The sequence below is a fragment of the Marmota marmota genome, unplaced genomic scaffold (genome assembly GCF_001458135.2).
Source record: "Marmota marmota marmota unplaced genomic scaffold, marMar, whole genome shotgun sequence".
Classification (NCBI taxonomy): Eukaryota; Metazoa; Chordata; class Mammalia; order Rodentia; family Sciuridae; genus Marmota; species Marmota marmota.
The window spans coordinates 33,978,215-34,003,183 of record NW_026000249.1 but is presented as its reverse complement, the minus strand read 5'-3'; the positions used below and the strand labels follow the sequence as shown (position 1 = coordinate 34,003,183).

The following is a 24,969-nucleotide window of genomic DNA, read 5'->3' as shown; positions in this document are numbered from 1 at the left end:
AAAAAAAAAAAAAAAAAAAAAAAAAAAAGCAGTGCAGTGCTATGACACATGCCTATAATCCCAGCAACTTGGCAGGAGGATCACAAGTTTGAGGCCAACTTTGGCAACTTAACAAGACACATTTGAGGCCAACTTTGGTAACTTAACAAGACCTCATCTCAAAATAAAAATAAAGCCAAGCATGGTGGTGCACATGTATAATCTCAGTAGCTCAGGAGGCTGAGGAAGGAGGATTGTAAGTTCAAAGCCAGCCTCAGCAACTTAGCAAGGCCGTAAGCAACAAGACCCTGTCTCAAAATAAAAAGTAATTAATGGGCTGAGGATGTGGCTCAGTGGTTAAGTGCCCCTGGCTTCAATCCCTGGTGCCAAAACAAACAAACAAACAAACAAATAAATAAATAAATAGATAGGGCTGGGGTTGTAGCTCGGTGATAGAACACACCCGTATCCAAGAAGAATCCCACATAGTGGAAGCATTATTACTTCAGAAACATTGGCAAATATGAAGCTTTCCACTGTAAACCTGTGTCAGTCTAAATGCTGTGGGAACGGGCTGGATGTGGGGTACCCTGAAGAAAATGGCTTCAGTCTTAGATTTCTCACCTCTGGAATCCACAGGGCACAGCTGACATGAGCCCATTTAGTCCCTGTTCTGGTGGTCTTCATGGCTCCACCTTTCTTTGGACATAGAAGACACTGTGGATGAATGCCCAGGACACAGGAGCGACACAGCCAGCTGCCTTCTGGGACCTTGAGGATGCCATAGCAGGCCTGGAGGCATGAGGAGGAGAGGAAGAATGGTTAGCATCTTTGTACCAGGGTCCATGTCTATTCTACCACACAGTCAAGTATACCCTCTGCTTTTGGGAGAAAGTCAAGTATACCCTCTGCTTTTGGGAGAAAGTCAAATAAAGCCAAATAAGTTTAAATCCAGGATTGAGAGATTTAAAAACACTCAAAAAGGCAAATTCCAGTATCTGAACTAAGATCAGTATGTCTGACCAAGAGAACTGAATTTAAGGATGATAGAATAAGACTAGGAGAATATACTCCCAAAGGCTAGACCAATCTGTTATCTGAGGGTTGGGAATATAGATTTTTTTTGCCTCTGTTTTCTAAAGCTTCTTCAGTGTTTATGTATTTTGATTAGCCAAATACTCTACATATCATGCACCATTGTGATCAAGAAAAAAACTGTTAGGAAATAAACAAACTTCTGAAGAGTAAATAAACTAATGTTAATCAAGAATCTAATAGTGTCTGGTATATAAAAAGCACTCAGCAAATCATAGTAATTTGCATGGGTTCAAAAAATAGGACTTGTATTCTTTAAGAATTAAAAAGCCATGTTGGGTAAGTACATGTGGAAAGGGACTGCAGGTGTCCTTTAGGACCTACCAGAAACCTCAAGGATCTGAGAATGGCTGCCTGTTGACAGCTAGTGAAAAGTTAGGGCCTTAAATCATACAAAGAAATGAATTCTGCCAACAGCTTGCCTGAATTTGGAAACGAATTTGCCCCTAGTAGAGCCTCCAGATAAGAGCTCAGTCCGGCTGACACCTTGACTACACCCTTGCAGCTCTGAGCAGAGGACCTGCCTAAGCTGTGTACAGATTCCTGACCCATGGGCACTGTGATAAATAAATGTATGTTGTGTACTTGCTAAATATGTAGTGATTTATTATTCAGCAATGAAAAAAATGGGACTTTGAATGAATTTTGTATAGACTATTACAGTAATCAAAATCATCTATTATAAGTTCTGGAAGCTGCTTCAAATCATTTATGGAATGAATTCAGAAAAATAAATAAATGAATAACTGGTATGGTAGAAGATTAGTTTGGAAAATATTCTAGATTTCTTTTTTTCTATCTCCAGAATCATTCATCTTTTCCTTCTTCCTGCTTTACTCACTATTTGAAACTAAACCTAGGGGACACCTGGTTCTCCATGTGGCTTGGTATACCTTTCATCATTGTCCTTTTCAATATGGTAGCTTCAAAATCTCTTTAGGCCCCAGGAGATGCAGCTTCAGGTCAGATTCAAGTTATAAATTTACCATCATATCTTCACTCACCCCTAAACCTGCTCCTTTCCCAAACTCTTTCTTTCTATATCCTGTTGTGCTTCCCCAAATTCCTGGAGTTGTGTTACCCACTTGCCTTCATGGATTGGATTTGATGCTTCTTATTCCTCCCTACAGAGTAGCCTAGAGATTCTGCCCTTCCTTCCTCTCCACACCTCCACCACACTATTACTCTATCCAAGTTCTCATCACACCATGCCTGGATTGATTTACTTCTAAATTTTCTTCTTTTGTGTTCTTACATTCAACCCTTCTGCTATTTGGCTCCCAAATGCTTTCTGTTAAAACAAATATTTCATGCACAGAGGCAAACCTCCCAGGATTTCTTCTGCTCTTACCTGCCCCTTACTTATATGAGGAGTTGGCTACTATCTGAAGTGTGTTTTGTAAGGCCAACAAGCTAAGAGTTTTTTTTTTTTTTTCACATTTTGATGGGGTTGTAAGAAGAAGAAAAAGAACACTATGGAGTAGAGACTTTATGTGATTGGCAAAGTCTAAAATAATTACTATCTGATCCTTTAAAGAAAAATTTGCTGGCCCTTGACCTAAAGCTTGTGGCTAGTCAACACCTCACTTTTTGTTCCCATATTCCACCACATCCAAACATAGTATCCCTGACTTAGACAGGAAGGCCTCTTACATTTTCAGCCATTCTAATTCTCATGTCCATGTGTCTGTCTAGGCAGTTCCCTGCTTTATACGGTCAACCCCTCTTTGCACAGTCAGATCTTTTGCCTCAGACTCTAGGCCCCTCCAAAAACCCTGCTCAGGTCATGGTAGCCCCTTTTGTTTGTTCCACTGCCTTACACTCATTCTCTACTCCATGAAATTTCCCTCAACAAGTATACAGTAAGCATCATGTATTCTTTTTCTTCATTTTTTGTTGTCATGCTCTGTCTCCTCGGTGAGACATTAAGGTCACTGGGGGTTGTTTTCATCATCATTTACCTTTAATGCACCCAAGCTGAGCTCAAGTAGGTGGTTTGGTAGAATGAATTAACTTAGCTCAAGAACTCAAGCTGGACTCCAAATAGGCTGTTCTCATGACATTGGGGCATCATTTTTATAAGGTTCTTAACCTCTGAAGCTCTGCTCTAAACTGAGGAACAGAATGTTTGCCAGGAAATGAAAGCAAGCTTCTTATCTAAAATAGAGCCTCTTTCAGAATGGCAGAAGAGAAGCTAGTGGCTGCTTCTAAGAATGCCCTTTCTTTTGCCAATCTTCTATTGGGCAGAATGAGCCCTTTGTACAATTATTTACGGCCATAATTTTATAAAAGCTTGCATTTCATAGCAGTGATTCTTAACCTGTTATGGACCATAAAATGAATAAGCTTGTGAAGTTTTAGAAATAACATTCATTACATTTTACATAAAATTTCAGGGGTCAATAAACTCAGTGTCAAGTTATTATATTCATGACAGAAATAAAAACCTTAAGAGCATGCACATTAGGCAAATTAACTGATATTAATATGAGTGTTCTACATTTTGGCTAAGAAGCAGAAAATGGGTACACACACAGGGATTTGGAATGGTCAATTTTCACATTTTTCTATAGAAAAAAATGTTAAACTCTAAAGTCTACTGATACACATTTTAAGGTACTGAACATGACTATATTTTTGTCACTGAGGAAAAATACTGGACACAAAGTAAAGAAGAAAAATTATGTTTAATAAATTCAGATGTCAATGTGTTTCCATTCTGTTAAGGAGTATATCGAACTTTCCAAATCATTTTAAATCATTTTTTGGCCAACAGAGGGAGCTCTAACATAAGCGGCTCTTTTGGATCCAAGTGAATGTACTCTGGAAGAATATGAAGCTTTAAATATATTCCAAATTCCCAGCATCCCCCCCCTTTTTTTTGGTACCAGAGATTGAACCCAGGGGTGCTTAACCACTGAATCACATCTCTAGACCTTTTTATTTTTAATTTTGAGACAGGGTCTCACTAAATTGCTTAGGGCCTCACTAAATTGCCAAGGCTGGCCTCAAACTTGCAATCCTCCTGTCAGCCTCTGGAGCCACTGGGATTATGGGAATGCACTACCATGTCTGGAAAATTCCCAGCTTTAGTACATATCAGTTTATATTCTGCAAGGCCTCGCCAGCTGCTATTGTCATCTCTATGTGAAGAAGGGACATCATTTATAGTCATTACTAGATGTATTTTCAAAACAAATGACTTGCTTTTGGGACAATTATTATGCTACTTTTAATTCTGTTAGTTAACCTGAAAATAATTCCTTAATATTTTGTCATCATTGCAAAGGATAAATATAGAAAACATATACAGATGACCTTTATCCTGTTCCCTTTAAGTCTACTAAAAATCCATGATCATTTATCTGAAACCTGTACAGTGAGAAACATTAGGAAATTCAGAATTGTTTTGGTCTAAAGAAGTAATATAGTATATACATGGTATACTACCTAACTGTAGTGGGACCAAAAGCACCACTGTATAATTGAATGTTAATGTATCTCTAACAAAGTATATGATTATTTGCACAAAATAAATAAAGACTGTAAATGGCCTCATATTGGGTGAATTCTGGTATTGTCCCCAAATCTGTTTTAGAGCACAACTTCAGCAAAAAGTGCACTTTTCAGAGCTTTATAATTTTGGAATTGCAGAGAAGGGACAGCAATACATTAAGATCAGAGTTAAATTATATTTTTTTCTCTCACTGAAAATATTGCATAAATGCCAATCATTAGGGGAATGAAGATAAAATTTCAAAATTCACTATTTTAGAGGTTACAGGTAAATGAAAACAGACTAAATTGGTCATTGAAAATTCAGAGTATATTTTACATACAGAGGGTTATGTTTGGTGGCCCATAGAATTAAAACAAAGTCTTTTTTTTTTGATATTGGGGATTGAACCTAGGGGTTCTTTACCACTGAGCTACATCTCCAGCCCTTTCTATTTTGAGATAGGGTCTTGTTAAGTTGCTGAGGATGGCCTTGAACTTGTGATCCTCCTGCCTCGCCTCCAGAATTGCTGGGATCACAGGCATAGATCATCACACCTGGCAAAAACAAAGTCTTAAGCCCTATTTGCTCTCTATCTCTTATGTTACTTGGTCTAATCATTTTAGTTATTTTAGCCAGAATGATCTCTTCAAAATGCAAATCATTTCCTTCAGAGTTGACACGAAAAAACAATAATTCCTCAATTTGTCACAAGGTCCTTCACATGTGTCTCCTTCTCTTCCCTCAGTCTCCAGGCCTTCTCTACTCCACTCTGTAGTTCTGATGTACTCAGAACCGTCTCTAATACACTTTGCTTACTCTCACTACCTGCTATATGTTCTCCTCTCTTCCTTGCTGGTTTATCTGACATCTCCTTTTGGCCATTATAATTCAGCATGAATGCCACCCTCAAGTTGTCCTTGACTCCTATCCCCACTTTGCATTTTCACAGTAGCATGGACTTATATCTTTAAAAACACTTGGTATACTATGCTAAATTGGCGGTTTCCTTGTAGTTCTTACGCCAGACTATGATATTCCTGGGAGTAGAGAGCATATCTGCCTCTTTATCACTGACTGTGTCCTCTGCACACAGCACAGTCCTGGCACATGGATGGTGCTGAGCACTTACAGTGTTTGCTAGATGAATTACATTTTGGGAGATATGTAGATTTTTGATAGCTGGAGATGGGAGAAGACATTTTTAAATTGTGACATGACTGAAACATGGAGACAGGACAGTGCCAGCAATATTCATCATTGTACTTTGAGTAGCCTTATTTTGCTGGAGCACTGAGCTTGTGGAGGCAGGAGAAAGGACAGAGCTGAAAGGAGTGTTTTTTTTTAAGAGAGAGAGAGAAAATTTTTAATATTTATTTTTCAGTTTTCGGCGGACACAACATCTTTGTTTGTATGTGGTGCTGAGGATCGAACCCAGGCCGCACGCATGCCAGGCGAGCGCGCTACCGCTTGAGCCACATCACCAGCCCAAGGAGTGTTTTTTTTTAAAAAATATTTTTTAGTTGTAGTTGGACACAATATCTTTATTTTATTTATTTATTTGTATGTGGTGCTCAGGATCGAACCCAGGGCCTCACATGTGCTAGGCAAGCGCTCTACCGCTGAGCCACAAACCCAGCCCCTGAAAGGAGTGTTGATAATCATTAATTAAGAGGTCAGTGTGGTAGAATGAATGACCAAAAAATAGCTTAGGTAAAGTCACTTAACCTCTCCTGATATTGTGTGTAAAGTTAAAAAGTTAAATAGCCCTTCAGAGTCCTAAAATTCTGTGATCTCTAAAAGTGAGGCGGACCTAGCTTCCTGGGAGTAGTACATTTGGGGATAGGGAGGGCCTTGGGTACTAGGATGAGGAGTCCAGCATTCCACCTATAAGAAGTATAAACTCACTCAGGTTACTGACCACGGGTGTAACCTGGTGATGTTGTAGGAGAGAGAGACTCCCAGGCAGCCGGCATGGGAACCCCCTGCGGGAAATGAATAAGGCAATTCCAATGGTCTGAGCATGAAGTAACATAATAAAAGACCTGGATTTAGCTTCCTGGGGTAAGCTTGATAATTTAGACATCTCAGGTATCACAAGAAGTATTGTTCTGGAAGAAATACTGAAGAACAGTCAGGCCAAAGTCTTATTTTCACTATTAAATGCAAGGTGCTACCCAGATATGGGGGTGTTTGAGATCATTACTAAGTTTTAGAAATGCTGACCGTGGGAAGGTGGCAGTTTCCACTCTCACTAACCTGATGCACACAGATGTTACACTTATCACAGAATACCATATCATTCCCTTCTTCACTGTCTGGAGACCGGCACACATCACAGATCACATCTTCATCATACTCTATGCCTAGCCCTTCCTCTGTCTCAATAGCATGGTTCATATTTTCATGGCAATGGCGTTCCAGGACTTCTACTGTCTTTTCCATAAGGGTCTCATCAACTGGCCCATAACCTGCACAGAAATACAAACAATCAATCAACCTGTCAGTCAGCTGTCATTCCCAAATAAGCTACTGTGAGCCCAGTGCAAGGGTGAGTAGAATTCTAGAGGATAAAACAATGTTTTTTTCCCTGTTCTAAAAAAACTCCAAATTTAAAGAATCTTGTTCTCGAGCTATTCTAACATTTACCTACAAATACATATTAGTGTTTGATGCATGAAAGGAATAATACATTTTACCATATTTCTTAGAAGTTTACGGGTTCTTTGATTTTTTTTTTTTTGTTTAAATCCTAGTTAGTCTCCTCCTAAATCTCTATTTTCCCTTATTCCCAAGCTTGGTAATTTTGAACACTTTAATTTGTAGTGTAATACAATAACTAAATCACATGACAATTCGGACATAAATAGTTCTTAGCAACCTAGCTTCAATAAGCTTATCTAATGGTCATATAAGGAAGTTTTCAATTTTAAGCCATAAAAGGAAGGTATAGATACTATGTGTACATGATTAAACATATAAAATATTTTGTTTTTGAAGCCTGACTTTTATAAAATTCAATACCACTTTCAATAGCAAACTAATATAAATCTATTAGCATTCATAAAGGTCTGACTGCAATTCTAAAATTACCTTTTTGTTTCTTGATTCCTTTTTTCTTCTATACTTTTATTTTCTCTTAGCCTTCCACATTTAACTAAAGGATTCATATGGCAGATGTTGGTAACAACTAAACATTTTTCTTCTTAGAAGGATTAATGATTTTGTGAAAGCACATATATATTTATTCAAAACAGCTTGTAAACTCAGGAGTAATTCTCAAAATGATCCAAGACAAAATATTCAAGAATTCTACTTCATTTGTAATGTAAGACATTCTAAAGATCTTTGGAATTCCTTACAAACTACTTTTAATGTAGCTACTTTTGAAACAAAAAATTACCCAGGCCTTATGTTTCATTTTTCCAGCCAAGTCTCTCTCTCTATATATACACATATGTATACATGTCTCTCTCTATATATATACATATATATATACATATTTATATATGTAATATATGTATAAATAATAATCTGATTAAGAGAACTTGGATTTCAACTTTACTTAATATTAGCTATGTAAACTTTGACAAGTCATTTATTCTCTTTAGGGCTTAGTGTTCTTATCTACAAAGTAAGGATAAAATAACAAATTCACTGATTTGTTGAGGATAAAATAATATTCATACATTGCACAGTGTGGGGTGCCAGTATATAGTGAGCACTGAATTTATAAAATTTCTTTTTTTCCTTTCTTTCTTTTTTGGTACTGGGCATTAAACTTGGAGGTGCTTTACCACTGAGCTACATCTCCAGCCATTTTTAATTTTTTATTTTGAGACAAGGTCTTGCTAAATTGCTGAGGTTGTCCTTGAACTTCCAATCTTCCTGTGTCAATCTCCTGAGTCACTGGGATTATAGGTGTGTTCCACAATTCCCAGTTGCCTAAAACTTCCTTAATCTAAGCCTCCAAATACTTAATTTAAAATTGTTTCTATAAAGTTTATTTTAAGCTCCTAGAAGTGTCATTACGATGTCATTCACCCTAAAGGAAAACTTGAGATAAGGCAAGTCCTATTTCAAAACTATTCTAAGCCTAAATGCAATGTGGTATCCTGAATGGGATCAGGAACAGAAAATGGCCAGGAGTAGGAAAAAAACCTGTGAAATCCCAATAAAGTCTGGAATTTAATAACAGTAATATGCCTGTGTTGATTTCTTAGTTTTGACAAATGTACCATGGCAAAGTAAGATGCTAACATTAGGGAACTGAAATTGTGTGAGGTGTACATGGGAACTTTCTAAACTGATTTTCTGAAAATCAAACTATTCAAAAATAAAAAGTTCATTTAAAATGAGTTAGTTATAAAAAGTATCAAAGGGTCCTTGTCATAGGTGGTTTCATAGGCAGCACTAAGTGATTGCATTATCTACGATGCTACATGTTTTACATGTAACACCATGCACTAAGCCATCAGTTTACTTGATTATGTCCTCATACTCTGATGTTCCATCTGTCAGTCTTTTATTCCCTTCCCTTTGTGGTTACCACCCTAAATTGACCAGCCCCTCTCCTCTTACAGGGGATAGTAAGAGAAGATATAAATCAACAAGTTTAAAAATGCAAGGAATGAGAATTGGTTACTGGCAGAATAACTACTATCACCATGCCAAACTGGATTTAATATAATTTTATTTTTTTTCACTTGCATTTAAATAGCAGCCTCAAAAGAAAGAAAAAAAAAGAGAGGAGGAAGAAAAACCATTTATCCTCGAATTGACAATAAACAAATGTGATTCAAACAAAAATGAAATCAAATGCATTCTTTATCATATCTCATATGGAGACTTAAAAATCACCTACAGTTCCACAGGAAAACTTGACCTACACTCTGCTTAGACTGAAACAGGTGAACAAAAGGTGTAAGTGTGAAGTGAGTCTCATTTCAGCCTAGCATTTCCCAGCACTGATTATATGGTACTGTCTGGTAACATTTACTTTCAAATTATTGTTATGCTTCTTTCCAAATTTTTGTTTGTTTTAATAAATATAGTAAAATGTTTATTTCATTTATAAAAAATTGTATGGTAACTCCAGAACTCAATGGAGGAAACTAAGAGCTGCTTGGAAGATGTTTCTCCCTAGATCTGCCATTTTTCTTTTGGGCAGCAAAATTATAAGTCTAGCACTAAGGGGTACTGTTCATAGCAATCAATTAGTTGTAATGGTGGTGCTCAATGCTAAAGTTGGAACTTCTCTCAAACACCTGGCACATGTATCTTTATACCTGACCCTGCTCACCGATCAGAGTACTTTCCAGGGCCAACGCAGGAGCTCAGAATCCTTCTTAACCAAAGTCTGATCAGCCATGACCACAGTCACACTCGGCACTGGGAAACAATCTCTAAACCTATATGCCATCCTTGACCTGTGTTATTTACCTTGAATGAGGAAAGAAAAGGTCAGATTTAAATGTCATTGCTGTTTCAATACATTTATGCATTTGAAGACATACCTCATAAAGTAAGATCAAAGAAAAAAAAGGCCAGAAAAGAAAGAAAGGGAACAAGATGAAACCAAGTTAAAGGGTTGTAACAACTTAAAAAAACTCATGAGTTGAATCAAAGAACAATTACTTGTGAGAAAATAACTTACCCATTTCTACGAGGTCTTCATTGAGTTCCTGAAGCCAGAAGATGTCCATGTCATCTAGGTCATAGCGGCATGTAGATGCTGCCAACTCCAGAATGTTGATGTAGCCAGGCTCTGTAGTCTCTGGGCTGGAGCAACGGATGTACTTTCGGGGTCGAACAAAGAGAACCTCTTTTGCTTTCTCAGATATAACCCTAGAAAAGCAAGAGGAAGACATTGGTTGATCAATAGATGACAGGTTCCAGGCACTGACTGGATGAGTACAATAATACTTAGGCCATGACAGTGGAGCTAGATGCTCTCCCTTTTCTTCCATTCCCTGCTTTGCCCTCTGAGAGATAGGGCAGATTCCTTTCTAGGAAGCAAATGGTTCTGCAAATTGAGTTTTGTCATCTGCTGTGAAACACTGATACTTTAATGATATTAATGACACAAATAAGAAGTTTAAACCCTCATTTCTAGAACTATAGGATTTGAACCTAATTCAAGAATTCAAAATTGATAAGCATCATTCATCCTCATGGATCCTGGGACCTGACAAGCATTCATCCTAATAAAATGTTGTTGCATTATTGTGTGTTCTTGGTACAGTAGTCACCAAATGTAATTAAAAGGGGAAAACTGAGAGATGGTGATATCTGCATAAAGGCACAGCTAGATCCCCAACCAAAGATATAGTTCAGTCAAATTCCTGATTTTCTACCACGGAAACAATACTGGATAGTGGTACAGAGCATGGACTTTAGATTCTCATGGGCCTATTTTTTCTGCCATTCACTTGTATGGTGATCTTGGGCAACTGATTTGCACAAGGCTCAGCTTTCTTAGCTAATAGGTAGGGATAAGAATGATAAATTATGATAAAAATAATAATAAATACCAAACTTGTATTGGTTATTATAATTATATGAAATAAAGTGTTTGGCATAGTGTATAGTAAAAACTTAGTGTTCAATAATGTCAGTAATTATTATACTTATTATTTTCACTACACAAATGAGTTAAGTCAAGAGGCTATGGAGTTACAAAAACTGAAAGTATTTCACAACCATAAACAGCAACCATTAAGTCTGAGCTAGGGTAACATAATGGAATGAAAAATTCCTACTCTTACATCAACTTGCAGGCCTGAGCAAACACATACTTCCTCTTACCCTTCTTGACACTCAAAAGCCAAAGGAAACCAAACAAGGGAAAAATGGAAGTTTTTTTTTTGTGTCAACAACTTATTCTATAATTGATGGTTTAAATACCATGTGAGGCATTAGAAAATATAACCAGGAGGAAATATGGATTATTATATTCCTGGCAACTTTTTTTTTTCTGGTACTAAGGATTGAACCCAGGAGCACTCTAAGTCCCTAGCCCCCTTTTTTGGTAATCTTTACTATTTATACAGAGCCCTTCAATAGTTTGAATTACACAAATTGAATTTTTTCTGAAATTATAAATATGCTTTAGCAGAGGTGATTTTGATTTAAACTTTGTACATGTGAACATTATGGTTCAGGAGCACACAGAGAGGAAGCATTGTATAAAGAAATGAGCATACTGTGCAATCTTTTAGGGTTTTTTTTTAACCATACGATTTATTTTTATTTTTTTAGTCATACATAACAGCAGAGTGTATTTTGACATATAATACATACATGGAATGTACATACATCAATCATAATGTCTATTTTATTCTGCTGCCCTTCCTATCCCCCCTACTCCTCCCCTCCTCTCCCATCCTTTTTCTCTATCCAATCTAATGTGACACACTTGTTTTTCTTTTTCTCATCACAACATCATATATGTATTCTGTATAACAATGCCTAGCCCTTTTTTAAAAAAAATATTTTGAGACAGGGTCTTGCCACATTGCTGAGGCTAGTCAAACTCTTGATCCTCCAGCCTCAGTTTCCTGGGTTGGTGGGATTACAGGCCTGCACCACTGCACCCAGTAATCCCTGTTAATTTTAAAGAACAGGGTGGGTTATCTTAAAACAAACAAACAAACAAACAAAAATCCCCCAGAAATAGGCATAGAGGTCATCATAAAATAACGAAAATTATTTCTCTGGAAGACTTCTGAACCTAGTTCTACTCTGGAGTCATTTATTTGTAGAAGGATTCATAAACATAAACATAATCCTAAGAATACATATAAATATATATAGGCATAGTCCACCCTATAAATATTGAATTGATATTTCCTTTGAAACATTCTTCCAAAAGCCTATTATTCCAATTAATGTTATCTTGAATGGTGTAAATAATTATACACATTTGTATATTTTAATTTTACTACCATATAAAGTTTTTTTTTTAAAGCTAAAGGCAACAAATATTTGGGAACAAATGAAGAAACCTCAAATATTGACTAAAGCTAAAAATTTGAAACTGCTATCAAAGGTCTGTTTCTAACGGAAATGAACACAACTGAAAAGGACAAGACACACATGAATTCTCCAGAAACTATGAGATTAAATACGCAGTGCTTCTTTGGTACATAGCTTACAAAGTAATAATATCCAAATTTGTTTCAAGATTTGTCTTTTTCTAAAAAAGAAGACTATTCATAGCTAATGATTTGTTTAAATTGTCTCAAGTTGTACATGGGAAAGGTAGACTATAAATGGTTTTGAATTAAACTAATGTGTTTATGAAGTTCCTGGAAAAAAATCAAAGGAGAATATATTTATGACCTTGGGGTAGGCAAAAATATTTTAAATAAAACGCAAATGCCATTAACCACAAAAGAAGAGACTGAGCTGGCACGGTGGCACACACCTGTAATCTCAATGGCTCTGGTGGCTAAGGCAGGAGGATCTCCAGTTCAAAACCAGTCTCAGCAACTTAGTGAGGCACTATGAAACTCAGTGAGACCCCGTCTCTAAATAAAATACAAAACAGGACTTGGGATGTGACTCAGTGGTTGAGTGCCCCTAAATTCAATCCCTGGTACCCCCTCCCCCCAAAAAACGAAGAGATTAAAAAAATAAACTTCTTCTGGTTATCAAAAGACATAATTAAGAGGGGGAAAAGGCAATTCATGGAACAGACAATATTTATAATTACATAGACAAAAGAGGACTTATATCTACAATGTATGTAAACACTTGCAAATCAATTAAAAAAAAATAAGACAATCTGGGACTGGGGTTGTGGCTCAGTGGTAGAACACTCGTCTGGCATGTGTGAAGCATTTGGGTTCAATCCTCAGGACCACATAAAAATAAATAAATAAAATAAAATGTTAACAAAACAAAACAAAACCAAGACAATCCAATTAAAATCCAGACAAAAGACTTTAGACACTTTAAAAATAAGGCTATCCAGGGGCTGGGGTTGTAGCTCAGTGTTTGAGCACTTGCCTCACTACGTGGGGCACTGGGTTCAATCCTCAGCACCACATAAAAAAATAAATAAAATAAAGATATTGTGTCCTTAAAAAAAAAAAGGTTATCTATATGGCAAACAAACTTTTTGTTATTGTACCAGGGACTGAATCCAGAACCCAGGGGTATTTTACCACTGAGCACATCCCAACCATTTTTAATTAAAAAAAAATTGAGACAGGGTCTTACTAAGTTGCTTAGGGCTTCACTAAGTTGCCCAGGCAGGACTCACAAACTTGTGATCCTTCTGACTCAGCCCCCTGAGTCTCTGGGATTATAGGTGTGCACCACCACAACTATATGGCAAGCAAACTTTAAAAGGCTTTCAACCTCATTAGTTATCACAAAAATTGAAATTACAATAACTCATCTATCAGAATGGCTAAACTTTAAAAGACTGACTCAAAATTGACAATACTAAGTGTTGTTAAGAAAGTAGAACAAACAGAACTCTCATAAACTGCTGGTGGGAGCATGAATTGGTATAACTTCATTGGCAGCAGATATTATAGCTATCAGGTATAAACAGTTTGACACACACTTTTATGACCTAGCAAATCCACTTATAGGCACTTAACAAATATGTACACAACTATGTACCAAAAGATGAACAAAAATGTTTGCATTAGCTTTTTTTGTAGCTGAAAACAGGAAACAACCCAAGTATCCATTGAGAACAGAATGGATAAATTGTGGCACGTTCACACAACAGAATGTGACATGGGGCTGGGGATGTGGCTCAAGCGGTAGCGCGCTCGCCTGGCATGCGTGCGGCCCAGGTTCGATCCTCAGCACCACATACTAACAAAGATGTTGTGTCTGCCAAAAACTAAAAAAAATAAATATTAAAATTCTCTCTCTCTCTCTCTCAAAAAACAAACAAACAAAAAAAGAATGTGACATGTTATGGTTTGGATCTGGATTATCTCTCCAAAGTCTCAGCTGTTGAAGGCTTGGTCCCCCATGCAGCAAAGTCCAGAGGTGGTACTTTTGCAAAGTGATTAGATCACAAGGGCTCTGCTCTGATCAGTGGAGTAATCCACGGATAATTAAATGGACTACTGGGAGGTGATGGAAATTGTATTCAGGTGGGGGATATGATTGGAGGGAATAGGTTATTAGGGGTATGCCTTTGGAGACTGTATCTTGGCCTTGATCCCTCTCCCTTCCTTCTGGCTGCCAAGAGTTAAGCAGCTTTCCTCAACCATGTTCTTCTGCCGTGATGTTTCTGCCTTAGAGCCAGCCGGCAACGGACAGAAACCTCTAAAACCATAAGCCAAAAATGAACCTTCCCTACTTTCAGTTATTGTCAGGTCTTTTGGTTATAGGAATGAAAAGTTAACTAACACAACACAGAAGTGAAAATTAACAAACTACTAATACTGTTGTATTATAATGAACAAAACAATCCAGTCTTGAATATATAATGTAAAACTCTATTTATATGAAGTTCAAAAACTGGCACAACTGTTACCTAGGGTGAGGAAGGTCAGTTACTGACAGGGAACAGAAGGAGAGCTTCTAGGGCATTGGTCATTTTCTATTTTTTAAAAATATTTTTTCTAGTTGTTGATTGGCCCTTATTAGTTTTTTTTTTTTTAAGAATCTAATCTTTATTTTATTTTTTGATGTTGTTTATGTGGTACTGAGGATCAAACCCAGGGCCTCACCAGCACTAGGCAAACGCTCTACCACTGAACCACAATCCCAGCCCCTCATTTTCTATTTTTTGATCTGGATGGCAGTTAAAATGAATCTGTCTACTCTATAAAAATTCATTGCGTTATACAAATATGTTTTGTGTAATTTTTGTGAGTATATCATATTTCAATGCAAAGTTTTTAATAATGAACATTATAATGGTGATGCCACCACACTCATCTTTCCATATATATTTCGAACTAAAGGTCTGAATATAAGGACTAAGTCTGACAATAAAAAACATTATATGGGCTGGGGCTGTGGCTCAATGGTGGAGCGCTCATCTCAAAGTGTGAGGCCCTGGGTTCGATACTCAGCACCACATAAATAAAAAATAAAGGTATTGTGTCTATCTACAACTTAAAAAAAATTAAAAACATTATAGGCTGAAATGGTAACACCAAATGCAAGAAGATACATGGGTAAAAAGTGAATAATGCAAACTTCCAAGGAGAAATTACTGTATTTATAACAATAGAGGGTAATTATGAAGATCAGTGAAAAAAAAATATTACTTTTTGATTTTTTTTAAAAAACACAGCTTTGGGCTAGGGATGTGGCTCAGTGGTAGAGTGCTTGCCTAGCAATCATGAGACCCTGAGTTCAATCCCCAGCATTGAAAACAAAACAAAACAAACAAAAACATAGCTTTAATATCTTCAAATATATATAACATTGCTACAGCTGGAGGAAATCCCGGGATTATCCATGGGTAAATTTTTTTTCAGCCACTATGTACTAGGTATGGAGAAAATCTTTGAATGACCACCTGACAACTGACCAAATTAACAAAGGCTCAAAAGCCCAGAGGTCTGAACAATTTTATCAGGATGAGGTAAGTGCCGATTTCAATTCAGATGTTTGAATGTAACTAAATATTATAATATATAATATTATAATAACTTTCTAGATGACTGGCCTTTGTTGGAAGGACCCACAACCACATCTGTTCTGCAGAAAGATGGCCTATTTATCTGTTCTTCATGGTAGGCCATAGTGGCTAGAACACCACTATCTCTGGCCCACATGGACACTGTTATGCCACTGAGGAGGCAATAAAAAAGAAACTGCCACTACTTTCACTTGATTTAAGGCCTCCTCTAATGTCATATGCAAAGTGATCCCTCAGTATCACTTTAATTTATCTAAATATTTGGCAGGTAAAGACTATGCTACAAAATTTTCTAATGTGTATATGAGAATCATTTGTTAACAATACAGAAACTACATAAATACCACAACACTACAGATTTTCTGAAGGCTTGAAATAAATGAATTAAAAACTAGATAGTGGCCCCTTGTAAAAATATCTTTAGGAGTAGTTTTCTAACATGTCCCTTGGTAATATTTTTTTTCAGTGCTGGGGATGGAACCCAGGGTCTTACACATGCTAGGCAAGTGCTCTACCACTGAGCCACAGCCCTATTCCTCTTGGGAGAATTCCGTTTTTGTGCATGTGGTACTGGGTGCTTTACCACTAAGCTACATTCCCAGTCATTTTTTATTTATTTTGAGACAGGATCTTGTTAAGTTGCTGAGAGTCTCACTAAAATGCTGAGATTGGCCCAAAACTTGTGACTGAGTTACTGGAATGATAGGTGTGTACCACCATGCCTGGCTTGGAGTATTCTTGATGAGTCTTTCTTTTTATCAGAACCTGGACATTTTGGGTATTATGAAACTCTGGATCTTATTTAAAACATCATTTTTGGCTGGTTTCCTATGATACTACTGTGGCTGAAGACAGGGGTGGAGCTGGAAGATATTGTCTTGTTATTGTCAGGTGGCTGTAGAAATTCTAGTTTATATTTGGCCTCTGTCAACATCCAAGGGTGGGGAATCCCTATTACTGTTGGGCGAGGCTGGGAATTCTGGCTTCCACTAGGCCTCCAATGATACCTCCCTTACTGGGATTGGTAAAAATGCCTTATAGCAGTCTATGTATGGCTTTCACTGATACTATGGAAGAAAAAAGTGTCATTATTGCTGGGAAGATGTGAAAATATGGATTTTCCAATAATTTTCCTCTGACACAACCCCTGATCCAGTGCCAGCATTACTGCAAGGCGGGTTGAGGTGACCATCTAGACTCTCTACTGCATCTTTTCAGGAGACAATTGGGGTGGCTGTTTTAATAGTTTGGATTTGAAATGTCCCCAACCTCACCAAAGTCTTGGTCCTCAGCTGGTGGTGCTGTTAGTAGGTGATGGAAATTTCAGGAGGTGGGGCCTACTCAGAAGAGGTAGGCCACTGGGAAAATCCCATTGAAGGGTTAATTTTATCCCCAGCCAGTTCCCATCTCCCATCCTCTGCTTCCTAACTACTATGAGGTGAGCAGCTCTGCTCCACCCTGTGCTCCCTACCATGATGTTCTGCCTGGCCAAAGGCTCAAAATGATGGGACCACGTAAGCATGGACTAAAACTTAAGCCAAAATACATCTTTCCTCCTTCAAATTGTTTTTCTCAGGGACTTTGTCACAGTGACTGAAAGCCGACTAGCAGGTATTTTTCTGTGGTGTTTGGCTGCAGATAAGCAGATATTATCTAAAAGTTTTCTAGCAGGCTTTCTTAGCTTTATTGTTTGTCTTTGCTAGTTGGTGATTCTGGGTTTTGCTACCGTATCTAGCACCAAGTCTGGGAACAAAAAGAAAACCCAGGGAACATACATTGGTGTTGTTCTTTAAGGCTCAAGGGTTCTAGCTGTTCTACCTTCTTTTATTGTCCATTCAAAGACTTAGGTATGTGTTACATAAAATGCTCAGGGTCAGGGTTTTTTGTTGTATTTAGTAAGGGCTATAGGGAGAAGTACATCTACTTCATCGTTCTGCAAGTGGAAGTTTGGCTAAGATTGTTGCATTTTAAAATGAAAACAATAGAGAGAATATCATGAAAAATTCTATACACATAAATTTGACAGGGCTGGGGCTATAGCTCAGTGGCAGAGTGTTTGCCTGGCACAAGAAATCTCCAGATTCAAAGTATTTCACTGGAGAATTCTATCAAATGTTTAATGAGAACATACATTCTATGCAATTTCTTCTAAACAACAGAAGGAGGGAATACTTCCCAACTAATTTTATGAAGCCAGTATCAGCCTGATATGACACCAGATAAGAGTATCATAAGAAAAAAAACCTACAGGTCAATATTCCTCAGGAACATAGAAAAGTTTTCAATAAGATAATTTTAGCAAATTAAATCAAGAAGTATACAAAAAAAGAATTCTAGGGCTAGGGTTGTGGCTCAGCAGTAGAGTGCTCACCTAGCATGTGCTAGGCCCTGGGTTCGATCCTCAGCACCACATAAAAATAAATAAAATAAAGGTATTGTGTCCAACTACAACTAAAAAAATAAATATTTAAAAAAAGAATTCTAAACTCTTGAGAAAGTAAGTTATGAATTGTGTCTTATACCCCTCAAAATTTCATATGTGGAAGCCCTAACCCCAAAGTGGCTGTGTTTGAAGACAGGTCCTACAGAGGGGTAATTAAGGCTAAATGAGCCCATAAGGGTGGGGCTTGAATCAAATAGAACTGGTAGTCTTTGTGTGTGTGTGTGTGTGTGTGTGTGTGTGTGTGGTACTGGGGATTGAACTCAGGGCCTTGTGCATGCTACACAAGTACTCTATAACTGACCTATATCCCTAGCCCTTTTTATTTTTGAGACAGGGTCTCACCAAGTTGATGAGGCTGGCCTCAAACTTGTGATCCTCTTGCCTCAGCCTCCTGAACAGGTGGGATTATAGGCATGTTCCACCACACTTTGTGGCTCTGATAGGCTTATTGAGAAGGAAAATATCTCCCTCTATCTGCACCTGCTCCAAAGAAAGGCCATATAAGGAAGTGGAAAACAAGGAAGGGGACCCTCAACAAAAACTTCTGGTCTTTGATCAGGGACTTTCAGCCATCAGAATTTTGAAAAATAAATTTCTGTTGTTAAAGACACCCAGACTGTGGTATTTTATTCTGGTAGCCCAAACTGCCTAACACATGGGACTTTATTCCAACAATGCAAGGCTGGTACAATGTTTGAAAAATCAATTAATGTTATTCATAATATTAATAGGTTAAAGAAGACAAATCACATAATCATATTATTTGACACAGAAAAAGTATTTGACAACATCCAGTGTCTATTCATGATAAAACTACAACAAATTAGCAGAGGTGAAATTTCTAAACTTGATAAAGAAAATTTATTTAAAAAAACCCTATAGTTAACATCAGACTGAAAAACTGAAAGATTGACTGCTTTCCCCCTAAGATTGGAAACAAGGGAAGGATGTCTGCTCTCACCACTGTTATTCAGTATGTTATATTGGAAGTTTTAGTTACTGCAATAGGCAATAAAGAAAATAAAAGGTAAAGAGATTGATAAGGCAGAAGGAGAACAATCCTTATTTTGGGGTGACATGATGGTCTACATAGAAAAATTTTAAGGAGCTGCATACAGTGGCACACACTTGTAATCCCAGTGACTTGGGATGCTGAGGCAGGAGGTTCACAAGTTCAGCCTGGGCAACATAATGCGACCTTGTCCCAAAATAAAAACCAAAAAGGGCTGGGGGTCTAACTCTGTGATAAGAGTGTCCCTGGGTTCAATCCCTTGTACTACAAAAATCAAAAGAAAAAAATAATAAAAACAAAACTACATAATTCAGCCCGGTTGTAGGAATATAAGATGAATGTACAAAAATTCACTGTAATTGTACATACTAGCAATGAACATATGGAAACTGAAAATTATAATTACAATACCATTAAAAATTGCTCAAAAATTAACATTTAATTTAAATCTAGCAAAACATACAGGACTTGTTTGCCGTAAACTACATAATGCTGATGAAAGAAATCATAGAAGATCTAAATAAATGAGAAATTAGAAGGCTTGACATTGTAAAGATGTCAGTTTTCACCAAATGTTATATAGGTTTAACTCCTATGAAAATTCAGCAAGGTTTCTTATAAAAATTAAAACAGCCACAGCAATTTTGAAAAATGAAGAATAAAGTGGGAGAAATCAACTCATATGATTTTGAAACCAGACCTAAACCTTACATCGTATACAAAATTTATTCAAAATGGATTATGCATTTCAATGTAAAAATATAAAACTATGAAACTCTGTTATGTGTGTGTGGTGCTGGGGAATGAACCTAGGGCCTTATGCATGTCAGTCAGTCATAAGTCAGTTTTATGCATCCCCAGCCCTAAAACTGAAATTCATAAAAAATAGGAGAAAATCTTTGGGATACACAGATAGATGAGGAGTTCAAAGAGATGACATTAAACACACGATTTAAGCTGGGGACAGTGGTGTAGTAATCCAAGTTATTTAGTAGGCTGAGGCAGGAGGATTGCAAGTTTGAGGCCAGCCTTGGGAACTTAGCAAGATCCTGTCTCAAAAATAAATCAATGAAAAGGGCTGGAAATGTAGCTCAGTGGTAAAGCACCCCTGGGTTAAATCTCCAAGACAAAAAAATTAAATAAATACTCCAATTACAAAATGGGCCAAAGATATGAAAATACATTTCACCAAAAGGATATATGGGGCTGGGGTTGTGGCTCAGTGGTAGAGCGCTTGCCTCGCACATGTGAGGTACTGGGTTCGATCCTCAGCACTGCATAAAAGTAAATAAACAAAATAAAGGTATTGTGTCCATCTACAACTAAAAAACATTTTTAAAGGATATATGGATGGGAAATTAGGAAACTCTGTCAAAAACCTAGACTTGGGGGCGTAAGTGCATGCTTATAAAACCAGTGACTTGGGAGGCTGAGGCAAGAGGATCTAAAGTTTGAGGCTAGCCTGGCCTCGGAAACATAGCAAGATCATCTCTAAAAATTAAAAAAATTTAAAGGATTGGGAATAAAATTTAGTGTTAAAGTGCCTCTGGGTACCAAATAACAACAACAATAACAAAAACAACAATAACAAAAACAACAACAAAAAAATACCCTAAAGACTTAGATCGTGTCTGTAAAAGGCCTGTTTTGGAATAACTGCACAGCATGGGGCAAAATAAATGGTCTAAATATAGATAGTACTCAAAAATGTTAACTGATCCAGGTGTGGTGGCGCACGCTTGTAATCCCAGTGGCTCAGGAGCTGAGGCAGGAGGACTGAGAGTTCAAAGCCAGCCTCAGCAATAGCAAGGCGCTAAGCACTCAGTGAGACCCTGTCTCTAAACAAAATCCAAAAAAAAAAAAAGAAAATAGGGCTGGGATGTGGCTCAGGGTGGAGTGCCCCTGAGTTCAATCCCTAGTATTCCCCACAAAATGTTAACTGAACTTATTTGCTTTTGAAGATTAAATGAAGTAATATTAAAAACTAATTCTTCATCAATGTTCTAATATCATTTCATACCATACAGATTTTTCACATTTTATTAGTGAATTTTAATTATGCAGAATAATGGGTTTCATTGTGACATTATATGTGCAGAAAAATTTTGATCATACTCATCTCCCCCTCCCCCAATCCCCTCTTCTTCTCTAATTGTCTCTGTTTTTCAAGTTGTCTTTCTTTTTTCCCCTAGAGCCTACATATGAGGGAAAACATGTGATACTTGTTTTTGAGTCTAGTTTACTTCTTTTAACATTATGATCTTCAGTTTCATAATTTTCCTGCAAATGACATGATTTCATTCTTCTTTATGGCTGAATAATATTCCATTGTGTATATATGACACACTTTCTTTATCCATTCATCTACTGATCAGCATCCTAGGCTGATTCTATACCTAGGATATTGTAAATTGTGAGATGAAAGGCCTGAGTCTGCAGGTATCTCTATAGTATGTTAACTTTAATTCCTTCAGGTATATACCCAGGAGAGGTATAACTGGATCATATGGCTAAAAACAATACATTCTACCTAGCAAGTGCAACCAGGTCCAAATTTCATTAAGGAATTTAATATGATCAATAATTTAATATTCTGCTTTGTCCAATTAAAATTAAGGGTTCATATGACAGGGAAAGAACTATGGGAAATAGAAGAGATTCAGCAAAAATTCATGGCACTTAAAATGGTTAAGTATTCTGAATTCTCAGGACAAATATTATAGCACCAAAGTCTCATATGAATTAAGGAGTGCATCTCTCTCCTTGTGAGAGAAGGCTAACTCTTTCAGTCTCTAAATTTAGTCTTTTCTAAACTGTTGCTCTATTCTTGTTACCTGACTTATTTGATAGATATTATTTTTTTGTGTGTGGTGCTAGGGATTGAACCCAGGGCCTTGTGCATGCAAGGCAAGCAACTCTACCAAGTGAGCTATATCCCCAGCCTGATAGATACTATTTTTAAAGTGGTACAATGGACATCTTCCATTTAAGTTGAAAAATTAAAATCACTGCCATTGTACAGATAATTGATATTGACTTGGAGTGTCAATGGAATGGGGATTGTTAGCTCAGCACCAGGGCTGCTACAGTTATACAAAAATACAGACAGCAAAGACAAGAAAATGCTCAACTCTTGTGTTCATTCATGATGCTATTCTGATTTTTAGGAGGGAGGAGAAAGTGTTGATGATGAACTAGTGAGGCATGGGACATGTTTTGAGCAAGGCTCTGAAGCTTTCTTTAACAGAATGTGGATAGCCTCTTGTGGGAGGGACAGCCTGGGCCCTGGTTTCTAGAAGTGATTCAACAAGCAGTTCTGGAGGATAAAACCTGGTGCTGAGAGCAGAAAATTCAAGGATGTTTATCTCTGTCCTTTAAGAACCTAACATGGTAGAAACAGATCTACAATGAGATCAACTATTTCTCATAGTAACTAGCAGGTCCTACCAGCCCCTTTACCTGAAGCTGTATGATCTACTTATTCATTTCTTCATTCACTCAAACTTTTTAAAAAATTTTTGTAAATATTTATTTTTAGTTGTAGTTGGACACAATACCTTTTATTTATTTATTTATATGTGGTGCTGAGGATCGGCCTTGCACATGCTAGACGAACGCTCTACAACTGAGCCACAACCCCAGCCCTCATTCACTCAAACTTATATTTAATATTTCACTTCATAATAGCCATTATGTGAAGCATTGGGAACACAAAGACAAGTAAGACAAATGGCTTCCCAAAGTAGCCATTATTTCTGAGGAGCTGAATTTATACTTTTTCTGGCAGAAAAGTCCTTTTCTTTCCACAAAACCAAAGACCACTCGTACTTCAACTTCTTCTCAAGTCTTTGCAAATGAAGGCCATATGCTTATAGTCAATCCAATTATTCCAATACTCCCCTTTCATTTGGGCTTATGAATTTTAGAAACTGTAGGCTTTGGCCCTCTATTGATGCCATCACTATGATGACCCTATTATATGAAGCAACTTCCCAAGGGAAAGTTATTAACTAATGCTCTATTTCTCTAATAAATGCTATTGAATATTGACTAATAAATGCTATTGAATATTGAATCAGACTTGAAAATCTTGCTCTTCAAAACCCTACCATCATTTCAGATTGAATTTCCAACAGTTTCATCCTATGAATGGGCTTGCATTATGTTCTTGAACAAATGAGCTTTACTTTAACTACAGATCCACCATGACCTAGTATAATGTGTCTTAGTGAATTGGTAAGCATGTTATGTGACTTTGCATTATGTATGTGTAATTAGTCACTCTTTCTCCCCAAGCAGCATACAAATAACATTAAGAGCATTAATTCCCTAAGTCAAAGGTACAAGCATGCAAATACCTGACAGAAGGCTGTGGAATATTGTCTGGACTGGCTGGTACCTGGACTCCCTTTTCCCATTCTTCTTTCCACGTGTCCGAAAAGAGATAATAGCTGTCAGGATTGACGTGATGAGAATCTGGAATTTTCATGGCACTGATGAGGTCCTTCCGGAATACCTGGGAAGATATTGCACATGCCTTGAGAAGTTAGTTCATAACTATGGAACTAATACCATTTAATGTTCTCCTTTTATTTTTGTATTTTAGGAACTGTGATTAAACCCAGGGGCCCTTTACCACTGAGCTACATTTCCAAGCCCTTTTAATTTTTAAAATTTGAGACAGGGCCTCACTGTGTTGCTTAGGGTCTTGTTAAGTTGCTGAGGTTGGCATCAAATCTGTGATCTTCCTGCTTCAGCCTCCCAAGTTGCTGGGATTATAGGTACAAGCCACCACACCCAGCTAATATTCTCCTTTTAAAAAGGCCATCCCATGTCCTACTTCCTAAATAGTCAGACCAACTTCTGTTTGAAAAGTTTTGAAGAACTGAAGGGTAGCTAAGCTTTTTTGGACTTAATAAAGAGTAAAGGAGTCATTCCTGAATTATTTTCTTGGGCTTATTAAATTTAGATTAACAATATAAATTACTCTAAGACAGTTTGCATCAAATAATCCTTAACTCTCTTAAACTAAGAAACAAATATTAACTGATAACTTATAATTGTTTATTTGGCCATTGGCTCATTTACTTAGAAATAATTCTACACCTATAGAAACATTACAAAAACAGTACAGTGTTCCTGTACATCCTTCATTTAGTTTTGTCTAATATTAACATTTTAAATAATCCAAGTACAATGAGCCAAACAAGGAAATTAACATTGCAATACTACTAACTAATCTATAAATTTTACTCAAATTTCACTAGTTTTCCCTTCAATGTCCTTTTGTTCTAGAATTCAACCTAAGACCTTAC

General features: G+C 37.0%; 1 protein-coding gene across 7 annotated transcripts in view; it reads right to left on the bottom strand.

Annotated features, from left to right (window-relative positions):
* The window catches only part of Jade3 (jade family PHD finger 3), a 138,147-nt gene that overhangs the window by 25,631 nt on the left and 87,547 nt on the right, over positions 1-24,969 (bottom strand). For all 7 annotated transcript variants that reach the window (XM_048796502.1, XM_048796505.1, XM_048796501.1 and 4 more), the window contains 4 exons: positions 24,013-24,170; positions 10,227-10,417; positions 6,830-7,041; positions 604-771 (listed from right to left, as the gene is read on the bottom strand). In XM_048796502.1, coding sequence (XP_048652459.1) covers positions 604-771; positions 6,830-7,041; positions 10,227-10,417; positions 24,013-24,170 — 729 coding nt within the window. The remainder of the gene's footprint in view (positions 1-603; positions 772-6,829; positions 7,042-10,226; positions 10,418-24,012; positions 24,171-24,969) is intronic.